Source organism: Eumetopias jubatus, unplaced genomic scaffold, assembly GCF_037043125.1.
Source record: "Eumetopias jubatus isolate StellerSeaLion01/CBP00866 unplaced genomic scaffold, mEumJub1_p1.0 scaffold_8, whole genome shotgun sequence".
In the NCBI taxonomy this organism is placed as follows: domain Eukaryota; kingdom Metazoa; phylum Chordata; class Mammalia; order Carnivora; family Otariidae; genus Eumetopias; species Eumetopias jubatus.
This window is the reverse complement of record NW_028274814.1, coordinates 100,148,853-100,169,096: the sequence shown is the minus strand read 5'-3', so window position 1 is coordinate 100,169,096 and position 20,244 is coordinate 100,148,853. Positions and strand designations below refer to the sequence as shown.

The window sequence follows — 20,244 nt, the reverse complement described above, 5'->3', positions numbered from 1 at the left end:
AAGAATATCTACCCAAACCAACAAAACAAGCAAAAAATGCTACAATAGGCATCGATATAATGGTGAAATATTGAAAGCTTTCCCCCAAGATGGGAAATGAAACAAGATGTCTCATTATTTCCTGTAAATAATACAGGAAGTTAGGTGGCATAATAAAATATATGAGCTATAAATACATAAGAAAAAAGACATAAAATGTATAATGACTGGAATCTATCATTACTCATAGATAACAAGACTGGGTACATAGAAAATTCAAACGAATACACAAACAAAACTATAGGAAAAAAGTGTAATTATCAGTTTCCAGATATCAGGAAAATATACAAAATTGTATTTCCACATATACTTCAGAAACAAATAATTAAAAAGATAACAAATATATAAAAATAAATCCAATAAATGATATAAAAAAATCTCTACACTAAAAAAGCTATAAAACATCATTAAGATTAATTTGTAAAGACAAATAAATGGATATATGTAAAATGTTTAGGAACTGGAAGATTTAATATAGATAAAGGATTGGATATTGATATTTAATCCATTTCTAAAAAAATCCAAGTAGCGCTTTTTTTGGTGGAAATTGATTTCAAAATTTATATGGAAATTCAAAGAGCCAACAATAGCTAAGACAATCTTTAAAAAGTAAAACAAGGCTAGAGGACTTACTGTACCAGATATCAAGACATCATAAATCTACATAAAGACATTGTAGTATTGGTATAAGATATGGATAGACAAAGATCCCAATGAAACAGGATAGAGTCCAGAATCAGTTTTTGACAAGAGTGGCAACGTCTTAATGTAGGTATTATTGGCAAGATGATTTTTTTAATTTAAGTAAGCTCTATGCCTAATGTGGGGCTTGAACTTACAACCCCAGGATCAAGAGCCACATGCACTGGCAACTGAGCCAGCCCCTGGCAAGATGATTTTTTAAAATATTTTTATTTCAAATTAATTGTAAATTCACAAGAGGTTACAAAAATAGTACACAGATGTCCTGCGCAAACTTTGCCTGGTTCCCCCTCAATAATGTTTTATGTAACTATAAAACAATATCAAAATGAAGAAATTGACATTGGTACAATCAACAGACCTTAAGATTTCAGTAGTTTTACATGCATTCATTTGTGTGTGTGTGTGTGTGTGTGTTTGTGTAGTTTTATGCAGTTTTATCACAAGTAAATCACCCCCACAATCAAGATACATAACAAACTGTTCTATCATCACAATGATTCCTCATACTAATGTTTTAAAGTCATACTCACTCATTCCCCCATCTAATCACTATCACTAACATGTTCACCATCTCTATAATTTTGTCATTTCAAGAATGTTATATAAACAGTCACAATATGTAACCATTTTGATATTGGCTTTTTTTTCACTCAGCAAAATTCCCTTGAGATCCATCCATAATGTTCCATGTGTTCCATAGTTTATTTCTTCTTATTGCGAGTGGTATTCCACAGTATGGATATACCACAGTTTGTTTAACTTTCACCTACTGATGGAAATTTTGATGTTTACCAGTTTGGGTTATTACAAATAAAGCTGCAATGAACATGTGTGAACAGGTTTTTGTGTAGCAGTTAAGTTTTCCTTTTTCTGGGAAAAAAGGAAAACAAAAAGTGCCCTAAGAAGGCAATTGTTGGGTCATATGGTAAGTGTACATGTGTTTTTTTAGAATAAAAGACCAAACTATTTTCTAGAGTGGCTACAACATTTTAGATTTTACATTCCCACCAGCAAAGTATGACAGATATAGTTTTTCTACATCCTCTTGAGTATTTGATGTTGTCACTGTTTTTTTATTATAGTTTTTCAAATTGGTGTGTAGTAATACCACATTGTGGTTTTAATTTGTATTTCCCAATGGCTAATGTGTTGAACATATTTTCCATTTGTGTGTCCTTGTAGTGAAATATCTCTTCAGTTCCTTGTTCGTTTTCTAATTGACTTTTTTTTTTTTTTTTTACTGTTGAGTTTTGGGAATTCTTTATATATATTCTAGACAGCAGTTCTTTGTGAGGTAAGTGGTTTGTGTATATTTTCTGCTATTCTGTAGCTTGTCTTTTTATGTATTAACAAGGTATTTTAAAGAGCAAAAGTTTTTAATTTTGATGAGGTTTAACTTACTGACTTTTTTTTAACTTGCAGTCTTGGTGTCATGTATAATCAAAGTAATCTGCCATATTAGGAAGCCTCAATAGCTGTAGATCCTGAGGCTTTTCTCCACTTTTCCTTCTGAAAGTTTTATAGTTTTGTGTTTTACATTTGTTCTAATTTTTGTATAATATGTAAAGTTTAGGTCAAAATTTTTTTTGTTTTTTCTTTTGCTTATGAATATCAAAAATCTGTAGAGTTGTTCATAGTATACACCCGAAGGATCTGTAATAGTATGCCTGATTCATTCCTGATATTGGTTATTTGTGCCATTATCTTTTTTATTTAATCTTTTCAAAGGATCAGCTCTATATTCCACTGATTTTTTTCCTGTCATTTTAATTTGCAACTTACATTGATTTCTCCTCTTCCATTATTTTCTTCCTTCTGCATGTTTATTTTGCTTTTTTCTTGTTTCTTTAGATAGAATTTAGATTATTTAAGAGCTTTCCCCTTTGTAATGTAGCCATTTAGTGCTGTACATTCCCCTCTCAGCACTGCTATGGCTGTATTCCATAGGTTTTGATATATTGTATTTTCAGTATGTATTTTGAAATTTTCCTTGAGATTTCCTCTTTGACCCATGGATTATTTATAAGTGTGTTTAATTTCCAAGTGTTTAAAGAATTTATTATCTTTGTGCTATAGATTTCTGGTTTGATTTCATTGTGTTCTAATAACATACTCTATATAATTTCAGTTGTCTTAAATTTGTTGTTTTCATTTTATGGTTCAGGATATGGTCAATCTTGGTTAATGTTCCACAGGCACTTCAAAAGAATGTGTATTACTTAGTTCTTGAGTGGAGTGTTCTATAAATGTAGTTAGATCCTAGTTGGTTAATGGTATTAAGTTCTTCTATATCCTTGCTGATTTTCTGTCTTCCTTTTGAGCAGAGTGTTGAAATTTTCCAAATGTAATTGAGAACTTTTCTATTTCTTCTTTCAGTTCTATTGGTTTTCCTTCCTATATTCTAAAGGTCTGTTGTTTGGAGCACACAAATTTTTTATTAAAATTTCTTTGATGGATTGATGTATCATTATGTAACTTTGTTCTCTGGTGTATTTCTTTGCTGTGAAATCTACTCTATCTGATATTAATAAAGTCACTCCTGCTTGCTTTTGATTAACCTTCATATGACATGTCTTTCTCCAACCTTTTACTTTCAATCTATCTATATCATTATATTTGAAGTGAGTTTCTTGGTAATAGCATATTGTTGGCTCATGATTTTTTTTTTAAATTCATTCTGATACTCTCTGTTTTTTAATTGATGTATTTATACCATTTACATTTACTGTTCTTATTGATAAGTTGAAGCATAATCCTACCATTTTATTGTTTATTTTTAATTATCCCTTTGTTTTTCATTCCTGTTTCACTTCTCCTGCTTTCCTGTGAGCTACTTGAACATTATTTAGAATTGCACTTTGATTTATCCATAGTGTTTTTTAGTATATATATATATATATATATATATATATATATGTTTTAGTGGTTGCTATAGATATTACATAATTTATGTAACTTGTCACAAACTACTGGGGTCTGCATTTTACCAGCTTGACTGAAGTATAGAAATATTGCTTCCATTTATGTTCTTTACCACTCACTCCACCAATAATATAATTATCTTAAATATTTTTTCTATATATATTAAGAACCATATCAAACAATATTATAAAATTTGCTTTAACTGTCAAACATAATTAGGAAACATAATGGAAGAATACTTTGTTGTATTTACTCATATTTTTACCTTTTGCCTTGTTTTGTCTTCATCCCTGATATTCTGAGAGTCTTGTTTCATCATTGTCTTAGTGTTTGAAGAACTTTTCTTAGCTATTCTTTTAGAATGGGTCTGCTTCTGACAAATTATTTTAGTTCTCCTGAATCTGAGAGTGCTTTTTGTTTGTTTGTTTGTTTTAATTTTATTTTATTATATTATGTTAATCACCATTTTATTATGTTATGTTAATCACCATACTGTACATCATTGGTTTTTGATGTAGTGGTCCATGATTCATTGTTTGCATATAACACCCAGTGCTCCTTAATTTCATCTTAATTCCTGAAGTATATTTTCTTTGGGTAGGATTCTTGGTTGACTATTCTTTGAAATTGAAAATGTTGTACCACTTCCTTTGGGCTTCTGTGGATTTGGATGAGAAATTTGATGACATTGAAATTGTTGTTTTCCTTAAGGTAATGCATTGTTTTTTTTCCCCACTGCTTTTAAATTTTTTTCCTTGTCTTAAATTTTCTGAAGTTTGATTATGATGTATCTTGGCATGAATTTCTTTGGGTTCATCATATATGGGCTTCACTCAGATTTATTGTGCATGTTTTTACCCAAATTTTGGAAGTTCTCAGCCACTATTTTTTAGGATATTTTTTCTGCCCCTCCCCATCTTTCTCCATTCCTTCTGGGACTCCAGTGACATGAATAGATATTTTGTTCTTGCTGTATAGATTCCTGATGATCTGTTTATTTTTTTGTCTTTGGTCCATTTTCTCTCTGTTGTTCAGATTTGGTAATTTCTATTGTTCTATTTTCAGGTTTACTCATTTTTTCTTTTGTCATATTCATTCAGCTATTGAGCCCATCCAGTGAGGTTTTTTTTTTTTTAAAGTAATCTCACTCCCAACATGGAGCTCAACATCATGACCCCAAGATTAAGAGTCTCATGCTCTACTGACTGAGCCAGTCAGGCACCTCCATCCAGTGAATTTTTTATTTTGGTTATTATATTTTTCAGGTGTATAATGTCCATTTAAATCTTCTTTGTAACTTCCATTTCTTTGCTGAGACTTTTCTACTTTTTCATTTGTTTTAAGCATTTTTATAAGTGATCTTTGAAGCATTTTTATGATGAGTCCTTTAAAACTTTTGTCAGATAATTCTAATATCTGTGTCATCTGGGTGTTGGCATCTGTTGTGTTTTCTCATTCATGTGGAGATTTTTCTGGTTCTTGGTAGGATAAGTGATTTTTCATTGCATGCTTGATATTTTGAATTTTATGTTATGAGACTCTAGATTTTATTTAATCCTCCTGTTTTAGGAGAACTTCACTAACACTGTTCCAGTGGGGGAAAAGGAATACTGCCTCTTTATCACTTGATTGGTGGATGAGAGTCTAGGCTTCCCACTCATACTATCCATGTGGGATACCTTGTTGCTACTGGAAGGAGATGGACATCTAGGTTCCCCTTTTGCTTTTGCTGACATCATCATCCCACTGGGATAGTAAGGATTGCCTTTTTATCACCAGGTGGGATGAAAATCTAAGCTCCCTACTTGGCCTCTGCCAATACCAAAGGAGAGGAAGGGGTATCTCAATACCTTGTGGGACTGGAAGCCCTGACATGGCCTCCACTGATACCATGGGGAGGTTGTTATGAGGGCCACTTCATTACTGCTGGGTGGTAGTAAAAATCCAAGTTCCATGATTGGCTTCTTCTGATACCCCTGGCTGAGAAGGGAAAGGGCACCATATTACTGCCTCATGAGGGCTAGAAGCTTCCTCACTTAGCCTCCTCTGGCACGACATTGGTAGAGAGGAGGTAAGAGGGATGGTTTACTAGCATCAGTCAAGGATGATAGTTTAGGCTCTCCACTTAGCCTTTGTTAAAAAAGATAAAAATGTTGTTGCTTCCCTTCCTCACCGCCACTGTTACTTGTCCAGAATAAGATGGTTATTGTTTTTTTTTTTTAAAAAAAAACATTTCTTCCTTACTAGACTGCCTTTTTCTTTGTCAAGAGAGAGCAGTCTTTTCTTGAGGGTTTATTTTCTGTACCCGTTGGTATTTCTGGGTTTTAGGCTTCTTTCATACTTAGTCCAGGATATACAGGAGTCCAAAAGGAAATACATGGAACTCACCCTGTGTCATTCCTTGAGTCTTGGAGTCTTTAGCTACTTTGTCTGCTTTTTTTCTTTACAACTTTAAGAGTCTTCTAATATTTGTCTTATATGTAATATCTGAGGTTTTTATCTATACTTAATGGGAGGGATAGTGCAAATGGATCTACTCACGTCAGGAAGATGATTTCTTAAATTTTTTGTGCATTGTACATCCCATTTCTATCTCCATAACTCCAAAAAAGACATTCCCAGCAGGTAGATAGATTCTCTGTAATTCCTTGCCTCAAGAATTGTGGGCATTGTGCTTCAGGATGAAGCTGAACATCTCTTTCCCAGCTACTGGCTGCCAGAAACTCATTGAAGTGGACGATGAACGCAAACTTCATATCTTTTATGAGAAGCGTATGGCCACAGAAGTTGCTGCTGATGCTCTGGGTGAAGAATGGAAGGGTTATGTGGTCCGAATCAGTGGTGGCAATGACAAACAGGGCTTCCCCATGAAGCAGGGTGTCTTGACCCATGGTCGTGTCCACCTGCTGCTGAGTAAGGGGCATTCCTGCTATAGACCAAGGCGGACTGGAGAGAGAAAGCGCAAATCCGTTCGAGGTTGCATTGTGGATGCCAATCTCAGCGTTCTCAACTTGGTCATTGTAAAAAAAGGGGAGAAGGATATTCCTGGACTCACTGATACTACTGTGCCTCGTCGCCTGGGGCCCAAAAGAGCCAGCAGAATCCGCAAACTTTTCAATCTCTCTAAAGAAGATGATGTCCGCCAGTATGTTGTGAGAAAGCCCCTAAACAAAGAAGGGAAGAAACCTAGAACCAAAGCACCTAAGATTCAGTGTCTTGTTACTCCACGAGTCCTCCAGCACAAACGGCGGCGTATTGCTTTGAAGAAGCAGCGCACTAAGAAAAATAAGGAAGAGGCTGCAGAATATGCTAAACTTTTGGCCAAGAGAATGAAGGAGGCCAAAGAAAAACGCCAGGAACAGATTGCCAAGAGACGGAGGCTGTCCTCTCTGAGAGCCTCTACCTCTAAGTCTGAGTCCAGTCAAAAATGAGATTTTCTATGAGTGACAAATAAATATGATCAGACATCAAAAAAAAAAAAAAAAGAATTGTGGGCATTGCAGAAAGCTTAAGTAGCTAAAAATAAAGGCTACTACCAGTATTAGAATCATAGCCTTGAGCATACAGCAAGATTTCAAAGGGAATAGTAGGATGGTAGCCTAGGAAAGTAGACTATCAACATAGTTCTCCCAGCCTCCATCAAGATTTCTGTGTCATAGAACTATCCTGGGATCATGTTCAAACCTGGAAGGATAGTGATATTGGCATCCCGATGGTGACTAGTTTGGAAGGATAGTAATGATTATTGACTGACTATTAAAATGATTCCCCTATCTTTTGGAACAAAGACACAAGGTTTTTTTGTATAATAATGGGGAGAAAGGAGTCCTTAAAATGTTTAAGATTACATTTTTAATACCCTTATCAATGTGAGGACTAAAAATTACAATTAGGATGATTTAATGGAAATAAATAAATGACATTTCATTTCCATTTTAAATTGTAGATTGAAATTCATACTACTAATTTCATTGGTTAACTACTTATATTTTTTGATATTTTAATCACTCATATTCCTTCAAACTACAAAAATAGTTACATGAAAAGTTTGTTTACAGTAGCCAAGAGAGACTTCAGCAGGTCCTAGAGGATGATTCATAATTTACTTTTCTGAAAAAATGAATAGACTAAGTGATGAGTTCTCATATACCACCCCTCACCAAAAATTATACATACTTGGAAGAAGTAAGATACCACAAACATAGAACATCCATTTTTTTTCCACAGTTACTATAAGACAGATACAATTGCAGAACCAAACAAGAAATCAGCAATAGCAAACAAATATTTTCAAACCAGGCATTTTCACTTAATATATTCCTAGCTATAGCTTTTATGCAATTCATTCCTTTTCCAAGATATTTCAGTTTAGCTATAGACTCTGGAGGTGTTACCTCCTCTTAACACCTTTGAGAATCCTAGGTTTTTGCCTGAATCATTGGGAGGTTTTTTCATTTTAAAAGCAAAAAAAAAAAAAGACCAGCTTAAATTTGGCATATAATTTTTTATTTGTTAAGATTTTATTTATTTATTTATTTGAGAGAGAAAGAGAGCACTCAAGTAGGGGGAAGACCGGAGGGGGAGGCAGAGGGAGAGAGTCTCACGCTGACTCCATGTTCAGGTTGAAGCCCAGTGCAGGGCTCCATCACACAGCCCTGAGATCATGACCTGAGCTAAAACCAAGTCAGATACTTAACCGACTGAGTCACCCAGGTGCCCCTAAATCTGGTATATATTAAAAATATATATATTAGTTAAAACATAGTTCTAATGGGTAAGGGAGTGGGGGGATGGGTTAGCCCAATGATGGGTATTAAGGAAGGCACGTGTTGTAATGAACACTGGGTGTTATACGCAAATAATGAATCATGAAACACTACATCAAAAACTAATGAGGTACTGTATTGTGACTAACATAACATAATAAAAAAACACACACACACAAAAAAAACCCCACAGTTCTAACGTAGAATAACTTGGACCAAATCATCCCCTATCAAAAGTATGGTACAAGAGAAAATTACTCTCTCATTCTAATTAAGACTTAGGCTTAATATACAAATGGTGAACACAATGGCTTTGAAAGAGTAGGAATTAATATCTGATGGGTAAGGAATTATATGCATTTAAAACATGTATTTCAAGCCAGTTCAAACACACATAATATGGATAAATTATAATTATCTAGATGTATGTATAACTAAAAAAATCTATTTGCATTTTAGAATCCCAGGGACTCTATAAAGCTCATTTTTTCCCCTGATTGAATAATGTAATTAAACATCTTTCTAGAAAAAATATTTTAATGTCTCCTTAGATCTGGCAATGCTTTCACCTAACAATTGTTATTAAGTCTCTAGCTGTTCAGGAAAAATTTTATTGAGTAATATTCTGCCTTAACATGTAAACAGAAGAATTTGACATGCTTATAGACATAAATTTTAAAAAGCCCAATCACCTGTCTTCTGCCTAACCTAAACTCTAGTACACTCTGCAAGCTCTTCTGATTAAAAGTCCTTATATTATTAATTACATCCATATCACTGAAACTCCTCTACACAAGGAGAAATAAGAAAACCTACTAAGAAATTCTTCAAAATATAAACTAAAAACAAAGAGAATTGTAATAGTTTCATGTGATGGAGAGTTTCCACACTATATTTAAAAAAATACGTTTATATAATCATGATGCTTCTACTTGTGCTGTGACAAGAAACAGTATATTGTGCATAGGGTTGAGGGCAGGAGGATGCTGGGATATGTCAGTACACTACTGCAGAATTTATGCTATATATGGATAATATAAAAAGAATGATAATGAGTAAAAAAATAGTATAACGGTCAATGTTAAAAATTCCTGAAAGGATTATAAGAAATGATGCAAATAACTAAAATAATACTGAAAAAAATCAGATTTATTGAGGTATCATTGATATAGAAAAAACTTTACATATTTAATGTGTATAATTTGATGAGTTTCGACATATGCAAACGCCCATGATACCATCACCATAATCCAGGTAATAGACATGACCAACACCTCCTGGAATTTCCTTATGTCCCTTTGGTGTTGTTTGTTTTTGTGGTAAGAATATTTAACATGAGATCTACGTTCTGCACAAATTTTGAAGTGCCCCATACCATATTGTTAACTATAGGCACTATGCTATATGGCAGATCTCTAGAACTTATTCATCTAACATAACTGAAACTCTGAATAACAATTCCCCAATCCCCCCCCACTGCCTCACCTCCCAGCCCCTGACAACCACTATTGTATTTTCTGCTTCTATGAGTTTGACTATTTTAGATACCTCAAATGTGGAATCATGAAGCAGCATCTGTCCTTCTGTGACTGACTTATTTCACGGATGACAAGATTTCCTTCTTTTCTTAAGGCTAAATAATATCCCGTTGCATGTATATACCACATTTTCCTTTCCCATTCATCTGTTGATAGATCCTTGGATTGTTTCTATATCTTGGCAATTGTGTATAGTGCTTCAGTGAACATGGAAGTATAGATACCTCTTCAAGATCCTGATTTCTGGATCTTATGGTAGTTCTAGTGTAATTTCTTGAGTAATCTCCATATTGTTTTCCATAGCTGCAGCACAATTTTAAATACCCACCAACAGTGTACAATAGTTCCAATTTCTCTATAACCTCACCAACACTTGCTATATTAAAATTTATTTGTGTCACTTCTAGCATAACAAACATTTGCAATTAAGAGGAACAGCAATCTGAATATAAAAGTCATATTAATTCAACAAAAATACGGGGAAGAAATGAGAAGAAAATAAAATGGTGCTAAACCTCTTATTTTAGAATAGCAAGAAATCAGTAGGTATTTATTCTTTACATTGGTAAAGCAATTATCCAATGAATGACTTTGGGAACTCGTCATATTGCCTGTCATTGTGCTAGCTGGGTAAAGCAATTATCCAATGAATGACTTTGGGAACTCGTCATATTGCCTGTCATTGTGCTAGCCTTGTACTCCCAAGAGAGGTTGAATCCTGACTCACCTTCTCTACAACCTGTGCCAGTAAAAAAATAAATTTTATTAAGCCACTGACATTTCAGGGTTTATTTTATACCACAGCCTAGCCTAGCCTCGTAAAACTTGCTGCTAGAAGTAGAGTGAAGACATAATAAAAATCTAAACTCAAACCACCCTGAGACCTAGGTAAGAAGGATCCCTGCTCTAGGCCCAGATTTTATAGGACATCACATATGATACCCCCCTCCCCAACATGGTGTATTATAAAATGACCACTAGATGGACATGAACACCAGAATGGTGAATAATTTTATGTTTATAAAAATATACAAGAAGACTTATATTTTCAAAAAACATTTTTAAATATGTAAAATTTTTATTCATCCATTATAACTTTGCCTTTAATTTTAATAGAGTTTCAATTATTTCAGAAGAAATGAAAATTTAGTTACTGATAACATCAATGAAAATGAACAAAATTATTCTGATCAAATCCAGATCTGAACAAGTTAGGTGAAATCCCTGAAACCACACAGTCTTTACTAAATAAAGATTTAATTACGAGCAAACAATGAGACTGTAGGCTTCCATTTTTATTCTTCCTTTAGCCCACAGATGATGGTAAGCTTGCCTGAATCATGTGGGGAATTTAATAGTTAGCTGGCAAACAGTGAGGAAACTTATGTCAGGGGCAGGAATCCACATGATTCAGGGCCAAAACATCTGAAAAAATGTGATCTATAACACAGGAGGGAGATCATGAGTTCATTGAACTTGAAGCTCTAAAGCAGAGATTGGAAAAGAGAGCAATAGTGTTTGTTGGTTGTAGTGTGTGTTCAAAAAGATTATTTTAGGAGTAAAATAACTGGCCAGCTTGGAAGCAGAAATAAAAGCTAGAATCAAGAAATGTAGGGCTTTTGGGGCACGTGGGTGGCTCAGTTGGTTAAGCGTCTGCCTTCGGCTCAGGTCATGATCCCAGGGTCCTGGAATAGAGCCCTGCATCAGACTCCCTGCTTAGCAGGGAGTCTGCTTCTCCCTCTGCCTCTGCTGCTCCCCCTGCTTGTGCTCTCTCCCTCCCACTCAAATAAATAAATAAAATCTTAAAAAATAATGTGGGGCTTTTGAGGCATGGAAAAGACACTGCTTCTATTTAGCATATAATAAGATATGAGATGTTAAAAAGCCTTTGAGAGACATGTCCTAAAACTTTCATGTGATTAGAAAAGCTCAGGACAAAGAGATAAAGTATATAACTCTAAGGAAATCCTTTTAATTGATTAAAAAGTGCCTCAGCAAATGAACAGATTAGGGTGTATCCATTTCTCCAAAACTCACATTTCAAGAAAACTGGCATTAAGATGAACAAGAAAAACACCACAGTGAGAAAACAAAGAAAAGACTTGAAAATTTCCCTAACTGGTACTTTAAGAGTGGGTATTGGCATTTGGAATTGACTGGAGGCATACAGCTCAAAGACCTTCAGAGCTTTTGAGACAGATGTATTTCCAAAGATATTGGAAACCTATTATGAAAAAAGCCTGTGAATGTTGGATACTTTAAATGACCATTGGACTTTAAACTTCCATGGGCAGAAAGCAGTCTGAGAAGGCTATGGCTCAAAGATGGCATATTTCCCAATACCCAATTCAAGTTGGCCAAGGAGGATGACAGATAAGGAAGAACATTTTAGAGGGAGAAGATAGGTATCACAGAAAATTATGGACTAGGGAACTCCTACCTCCTCCAATCAAAAAAACTTTTCTGGCCCCCAGTATAGTACTATCTCCTATCTAAAGATTGCAGAATCATTCCAAACCAATGATTACTGTGTGGCTCCCATTCTTCCACTTTCTGAATAGAAGTATTTGTTATGGTTGTCTTGTCTTGTGCTGCCACTGAATATTGTTTGTGCGGAGGACAGACACAGTCGCTAGGCCAAGAGTATCCACAACCAACCTTGTTGGGTTGTTGCATACCACTCAGAGATATTAAGACTCTTCTTCAGTAACTGAACAAGATATTGGGCTTTATCCTTTGGAGGAGGCCTTGAATTGTTCTATTTATGGGAGGGAAGGAATAAAGAATGAATGAATAAATGAATGAATGAATGAATCAATCAATCAATAAATACCTGATAACCATAAAAGCAGTCTGTGCTTGAGACATTTAATGCAAGCAGGTTAGGGTTACCAGACTAATTCTGGCCAGACGGATGAGTCGGAATGACATATATCACCTTCAGCTCTGATTATACAAATACCTATACAATCTTCTAGCTTTCTCAATGGTGACTCTGAAAAACATGTGTTGGCATGATGGAACCAAGATATAAACAGCCTATGGCATTGCACGAAGAAGAGGTGATGTGGAGAATGGTCCAACCAGTATTGGACTTTGTGTGAGGGAGATACTAAACTTATGTTGTTTAAAGAATTATGCTAAGTGAAATGAGTCAGATAGTGAAAGACAAATACTGCATGATCTCACGTATATGTGGAATCTAAAACAAACTCACAGATACAAAGCACAGATTGGTGGTTGCTGGAGATGGGAGTGGATGAAATTGGTGAAGGAGGTCAAAAGGTGCAAACTTCCAGGTTTAAGGCAAATAAGTTCTGGGGATGTACAATAAAGCATGATGATGTGACTATACCTAACCATACTGTATTGTATATTTGAAAGTTGCTAAGCAATTAATCTTAAACATTCTCATCCTAAGGAAAAGAATTATGTGAGGTGATGGATGTTAACTAAACTTGTGGTAATCATTTCACCATATATACATATATCAAATCATGTTGTACACTTTAATACAATGTTATATATCAATAAAAAAGTGGGGAAAAAAAAGGCCTGAAAGCTTTCAGGGTTTCTTTGTTAACATAGCATCATAGTCTACCATTTTCTGATAAATATAGAGTTTTTTTAAGTTTAAGTAATAATCTCTCTACTCAATGTGGGGCTTGAACTCATGACCCCAAGATTAAGAGCCACATGCTCTACCAACTGGGCCAGCCGGGTGCCCCTGATAAATATAGAAATTGACATGAGAAATGAGGTGCTTAGTTTTCCTGGATGATCAGTAGTGAAAGACAAGAGAATCCTGTTGAAGACTCAGCCAACAGTTAGCACTTCCGCTTCTGGCCAAGTTGGAGTAGCGGGACCAGATTTACCTTCCTACTTGAAAAAAAATATGTGAAAAAGCAGGTGTCAGCACACACAACAAGAGGCAAAAAAGGCCAGTGCTCCCTGAGAGTGGGAAACTAACAAGGTAATCCTCAGCTTACTGCCTTGAGAGAATTTTAGGCCATAAAGAAGTACCAGGAAAGAGAGACCTGCATGGAGAGAGAATTCCAAAGATGTTCAGAGGGTCCTGCTTGAGTATTTAGTAGAGTATTGATTAGCACATGTATATGAGGAACCTACCCAAAGTCAGGGAATGAATCACTCAAAAAGGTAAGAGAAATATTACCTAATGCTCACTCAGTCCTGGGAATAGTGCCTCTTCTCACTAGCCAGACTGGAAAACCTCATAATCTTGGGAATTGTATAGAGTACTCAGAAGGATCTTGGCTTAGTTGTGGGAGATATTTATCACTAGCCTAAACCATTGTTTTTTTCCTGCCCAACAAGTCTTAAAAACAAGACTCAAATGGATCAAAATGCCAGGTAACATGAATGCATGACAGGAAAAAAGTCCAGAATATTTATAGAAATACAAAAATAACCATCACCCAACAAAGTAAAATTAGCAGTATCTGGCATCTGATAAGAAATTATCTGCATACAAAGATGCAAGAAAATGCAACTCCAAATGAGGAGAAAAATCAGTCAATGAAAATCAAACCAGGACTGACCCAGATGTTAAAATTAGTAGACAAAGCAAGACTGAGAAAAAAAAAAATAATTAAAGGAGCATCAGTGAACTGTGGGAAACTTCAAATGGTATAATGTACGTGTAACTGGAGTCTCTAATATTTTAGTAGACAATGGCTCAGATTTTTCTCTTTTGATTAAAATATGCAGATCCCAAAAGTTCAATGAATCCCAGGAAACATGAACAATGTAATACCAGGGCACATCAGATTGCTCAAAACCAAGGATAAAGAGAAATTCTTAAAAGCCACCAAAGGAAAAATGCATATGATATACATGGGAACCAAGAAAATGATCCAGCAGATTTCTCATCACAAATAACGTAGGAGAAGATAGAAGACAGTGCAGTAACATCTCTAAGGTTCAATTTAGAATTCCACACACAGTAATAATATCTAGCAAAAATTAAGGAGATCAAAAGGTATCCAAAGATACAAATTTCCAGTTATAAGACAAAAAAGTACTATCCATTTAATGTACAACATGATTGATGAGGAGAATGAAAGCAAAAGAAATGTGGATAAAATTAAATTTCCTTACAACCTGCAGCCCATTGAGACAGGCAGAGTAGGAGATTCCTCAATAAACAACTGTTTTATTTATTTATTTATTTATTTTAAAGATTTTACTTATTTGAGAGAGAGAGAGCCCAAGCTGGGGGAGGAACAGAGTAAGAGGCAGAAGCAGGCTCCCCACTCAAGAGGGAGCCACTACCTGGGCTCAATCTCAATCCCAGGACCCTGAGATCCATGACCTGAGCCTAAGGCAGAAGGCAGACGCTTACCGCTTAAAGGCTTAACTGACTGTGCCACCCAGCTGCCCCACTCACAACTGTTTTAATGTTAATGCTTTGATAGAGGCAAAAAGTAACCTTAGCTTGACAATAGCCAGACCTCCAGGATCCTGTAAATCCTCTTTAACATATGCAAACCCTTTCGGAAACTTCCTTTGTCTTTAACCCCCTCCCCCAACTTAAAAGTATATAATCAATTGCTCCTCACAATCCTAGTGCAGCTTTTTCTGCCCATGGGTCCTGGCCCTGAGCTTTAATAAAAACCCCTTTTTGCACCGAAAACATTTCAAGGTTTCTTTCTTGATCATTCCCTCTTGGCCCACATCACATCGATGATGATTATGATTAACACTGCTGTATGATATATAGGAAAGTTGTTAAGAGAGTAAATCCTAGGAGTTCTCATCACAAGGAGAAATTTTTATCCTTTTTTTCATTCTTTTTTTTGGTAATTGTATCAATATGAGAAGGTGGATGTTACCTGAACCTATTGTGGCAATCATTTCACAATACATGTAAAGCAAACGCTCATGCTGTATGCCTTAAATATATACTGTGATGTATGTCAATTATTTCTCAGTTCAACTGGAAAAAAATATAGTTAATAAAATTGCATGATAGGGAAAAGATTAAGGAGAAACAAAGACTTTTATAATATAAAAAATTGATAAGATTAAAATCAACAGACCAAAGTATAAGAAATGTTAATGTCATTTAGGCAAAAGGAAAATGATACTAGGTGGAAATATGGATCTGCACAAAGAAATGAAGAGCACCAGAAAATGTAAAGGGCAAAATAACAAAAGCTTCTGCACGTTTACAAACTCAAAACTATAAAACAAGGTAAATGCAAAGAAGGCTTGTTTCCATGTCTTCTCCACCCTAGTCTTTTCTTCACTCTCCTTCGGCTAGCTATTTAAATTTAAATTAATATTATGTATGTCCTTTTATTGCTTCCTTTGGAGAACATAGCATATACAGGTGTTTATATAGAATGGGTGTATATTTACATATGTTTGCATATGTATATGCATACATATTTATATATATTTATAGGATGTATATATTTACATATATACACAAATATATGTGTATATATATTTAAATAGCATTTTAGTGACATAAGATAGTCCTTAAAAAAGATATTCAAATAAGTATGGAGGAAATGCTGTATAGCAAATCCACGTCATTGACCACCTTAACCTATTGGAGATTAAAGTACATAAAATATATTAAACTATTTTAACAATTCTGCATTAAAGAGATCAGTTTATTTTTGTTTAATCCAGTGTTTCCCAAACATTGTTGAAACCTCTCCTCCCTCAAAAAATGCTTTCCCATATAGAATAGTGCAGTTTTGAACTTTAGTGCCTGAATTGTGATTTTGTAATACTTTCATTTTATTTTCTGTTGGATAGAAAGGAAGAAAGCTGGAATAGATATGTTTTACAATGTAGCTGCATCTGCATAGCACATAAGCAAAACTATGCTGTCAACATTTATATTCATAATTTCATAATGATATATCTGCATGCAAGAAAAAATGCAAGGGAAATTTCTAGTGATAAAATTTATAGTCAAGCATTTATTTAAAAACTATAAATTCTTACATATAAATTTTTATTATCTATAAATTTTTGATAATCCATTTTATGCTCATTCTTCAGTAGAATACTTTTTGCCTTAATGTCTATATGATGGAAGTCTGCAAAAGACGCCATCAGTTCAATGTTTTTGGAATTAAACTTCACATATTTATTATTTTTCATGGAAATGACAATCTGATATTATTCAAATGTTGATTTCATTATTTACATCCTTGTAGAACATTCTTAAAAATGAATACTACACATGTAGTACTGTTTCAACCTTGAGTTCATAAAATGTAAAAGGTAAGAGGACAAGAGAATCTCCATCATTGTGCTATTTCTTTTATATGAAATATCTTGGTTGTGCATTTTGGGAAGTGCTAGCCCAAATATGGGGGCAGGGTGGGGAAAGCTGTGAGATGTTGCGAAGTACATTTATCACGTCTTAGTGATGAAGACCAAGCAACTCCCAAACACCGCCCTTCTGGACCCACCCCCATCCCCATTCTTCTTCCTCCCCCGCCGTTCCCCCTCCCCCCAAGGGGAGCTAAGCCTTGGCAAGATACAGCTTCAAGTTTTCCTTTTTCGTCCACTCCTATCACTACCCTGGAGGATAGCCTGGCTAAGGCGTGATTCTTAACTGCATGCTGAAAGTCCAGATTGAATTTATACAAATGAGTCTATCAGATTTAGCTCCCAGATACCTTAGGATGAACCAGAGAAATCAGATCCCAGCCGGTTCTTTCTCACCATGTATTTCGTGTCAGCCGCGGGGGGCCAGACTTTGCTACGCATTTCGTTATGCGCCTTGACGCACTGGTCTTTAAAAGTCCGGTCTTCGATAGAGGGGACTTTAGTAGATGATTTACTGGCTACCAGACAGAGACCTAACGTCCATAAGCAACTCAGTTTTTTCCTCAGAACCATGGCGGGATGCAGAGTATGCTCTGACTTCGTGGACCAGTAACGGTTCTGCCAGCCAACTTACTTGGCCCCTGGGGACCACGCTCTCTGCTGGCTCCATCCTCCCACACAAGCTTGAGCTCAGCGTGGGGATGCTCAGCAGGCTGGGCCCCAGAGGGCAGGGCCAGAGCCTGAGGCAAGACAAACAGCAGGATTAGCCCATCACAAAGCCCTGGGCTACAGGAGAAAAGCCTGAGTCACTGTCCGGTGCAGGGTTTTAACCATCCAGGGCGCTTTCTGCGGACCCAACCCAGAATCACTTCGGGGGGACCCTGAATTGCAATCCAGATCGCAACAAATAGGCGGCACAGTGTTATGTAAAAAGGCAACATGTATTAAATGCTGAAAACGAACCAGGCCTGTACAAAACTCTATATATTAGTTACACATACTCAGCTTTCATATATAGTTTCATTGTTTTAAATAAACTGCAGCATTATACTGCCCATATCTCCAGAAATTGGTACTAAAGCAAGAATAGGCATTTTGTATACTCCACATACTGTGATTAATTGTTTTGCGGAGCACTTAATAATTTGTATTTGTTTTCTCATTTGGAGACTGACTGCCTAGAAAGATAAAAATAGAGAGGTGTAGCCAAGTAGTTCCTCTAGACAAAATCTCATACTTGATATTTGAGTTTGGAACAAACCTATGGTTTGGTTACTAGTAAATGTCTGAGAAAGGATAGCTTTAGTGGGCATTCTAAAGACTAAGGCAGAGTACATTTGATCTTATTTTACCTACATTGCAATATAAACCAACTTCATTTGGCTTAATATTTTAAATCCATTATATCAGTTGTTATTTAATAACAAACCAGCATTTTTTTGTGTGACATTAAATGACATTTTCCAGTATTTCTGTGTTTCAAATAAATATCTTTATTTGATGATTTGAGGTGGCTTACAATGCCACTTAATTCAAGTAAATACATATTTATAGCTACTGAATATTCTAGGTGATAAATCTTGCCACTAAAAAAAAACTTTGATGCAACTAGTTACCATTTTTAAATAGAAAATAGAAAATTAGGGGGTACCTTGCTGGCTCAGTTGGTGGAGCATGCGACTCTTGATCTTGGGGTTGTGCATTCAAGACCCATGTTGGGTGTAGAGATTACTTAAAAATAAAATCTTAAAAAAAAAAAAGAAAGCAGAAAATCAAATTATAAAATGTGAGAAAAATACAAGGATCTTTATGGAAATTCTGTTGAGTAGTGGAGAAAATATTTGTCTGCCTCCACTGATGGAAAATTGCAATATATGTGACTTTAGCATTACTTACAGAGTTCAAACTGAGCTTTTCACATCCCATACCCCAATCTGGATCCTTCCACAGTTTCCCTATCTCAATTAATTACAGCTTCATCTTTTTGATTTCAGCCCCCAAACTTTGGAGGCTTTGGTGTCTTAGCAAATTCTGTTGCCTTTGTCTTTTTATTTTCAGAACTTGATCACTGCTCAGCATTTGAAATGACACTCCTTGATTTCATGGATAATTGCAATGGCTTCCTGGTGGAGTTTCCTTCTCCTGCTCCTAACCTATAGTTTATTCTCAAGACAGCAGTCAGAGGGATTGCATATAATCTTTAGCATACTAAATACTTTTGAGTGTCTCTTATATTCTAGGCATTATTTCTGATGCTTGGGATTCCAACCATAAGAAATAGAACAAAGCAATCTGCCTTTCTGGAATTCTAGTGAAGGGAGGCAGAGAATAAATGATAAGCATAATAAATTCTATAGCATGATAAACCTGATAATATATATGGAAAAAATAAATCAAGCTAAGGAGTTTGGGAGCACTGGGGTGGGTGTGGAGGTGAGGGTGGCAGGTTGTGATTTCAAATAGGGTGATCAGTGCAGATGTCTTTGAGATGGTGACTTCTGAGCAAATACCTGGAGGAGACGCAAGAGGGAAGCATGTGGCTAGTGGAGGAAGAGTGTTCAAGGAAGAAGGAGTTCAAATACAGGATGGAACTATAATACTTGGCAAAAATCATGTGGAAGATGCGCGAGCTTACTGATCATAGCTGAACTATTGTAAGGTCCTTATATTCCTGGGGAAGAGTAGAAATATGGAGTAATTTTGACTTTGTTAAGTGAGGCATGCATGTTAAACATTTAAGAATAACTATTAAAAAAATAAGAATACCAAACCATAGAGGGAAAACAAATTTTTTGAACATTTCTAGGACCTCATTCAATTGTCTCTATGTATATTTATCTTCATATTCAAATATTTAAATACAAATTCTCAACACAACATCCCAAATGATCCTATTAGATATAAGTCAGATCACTCCTCTGCTCAAAACCTCCCAATTGATGGCTTTCCATGGCAGTCAA

General features: G+C 35.4%; 1 protein-coding gene and 1 pseudogene across 1 annotated transcript in view; one reads left to right on the top strand and one right to left on the bottom strand.

Moving 5' to 3' along the window:
- The window catches only part of GLIPR1L1 (GLIPR1 like 1), a 35,805-nt gene extending 17,948 nt beyond the window's left edge, over positions 1-17,857 (bottom strand). Inside the window, 1 exon segment of the mRNA XM_028091337.1 lies at positions 17,681-17,857. Within this exon segment, the coding sequence (XP_027947138.1) occupies positions 17,681-17,857 (177 nt within the window).
- On the top strand, positions 6,346-7,111 carry LOC114199448 (small ribosomal subunit protein eS6 pseudogene; annotated as a pseudogene).
- Positions 17,858-20,244: the final 2,387 nt, after the last annotated feature.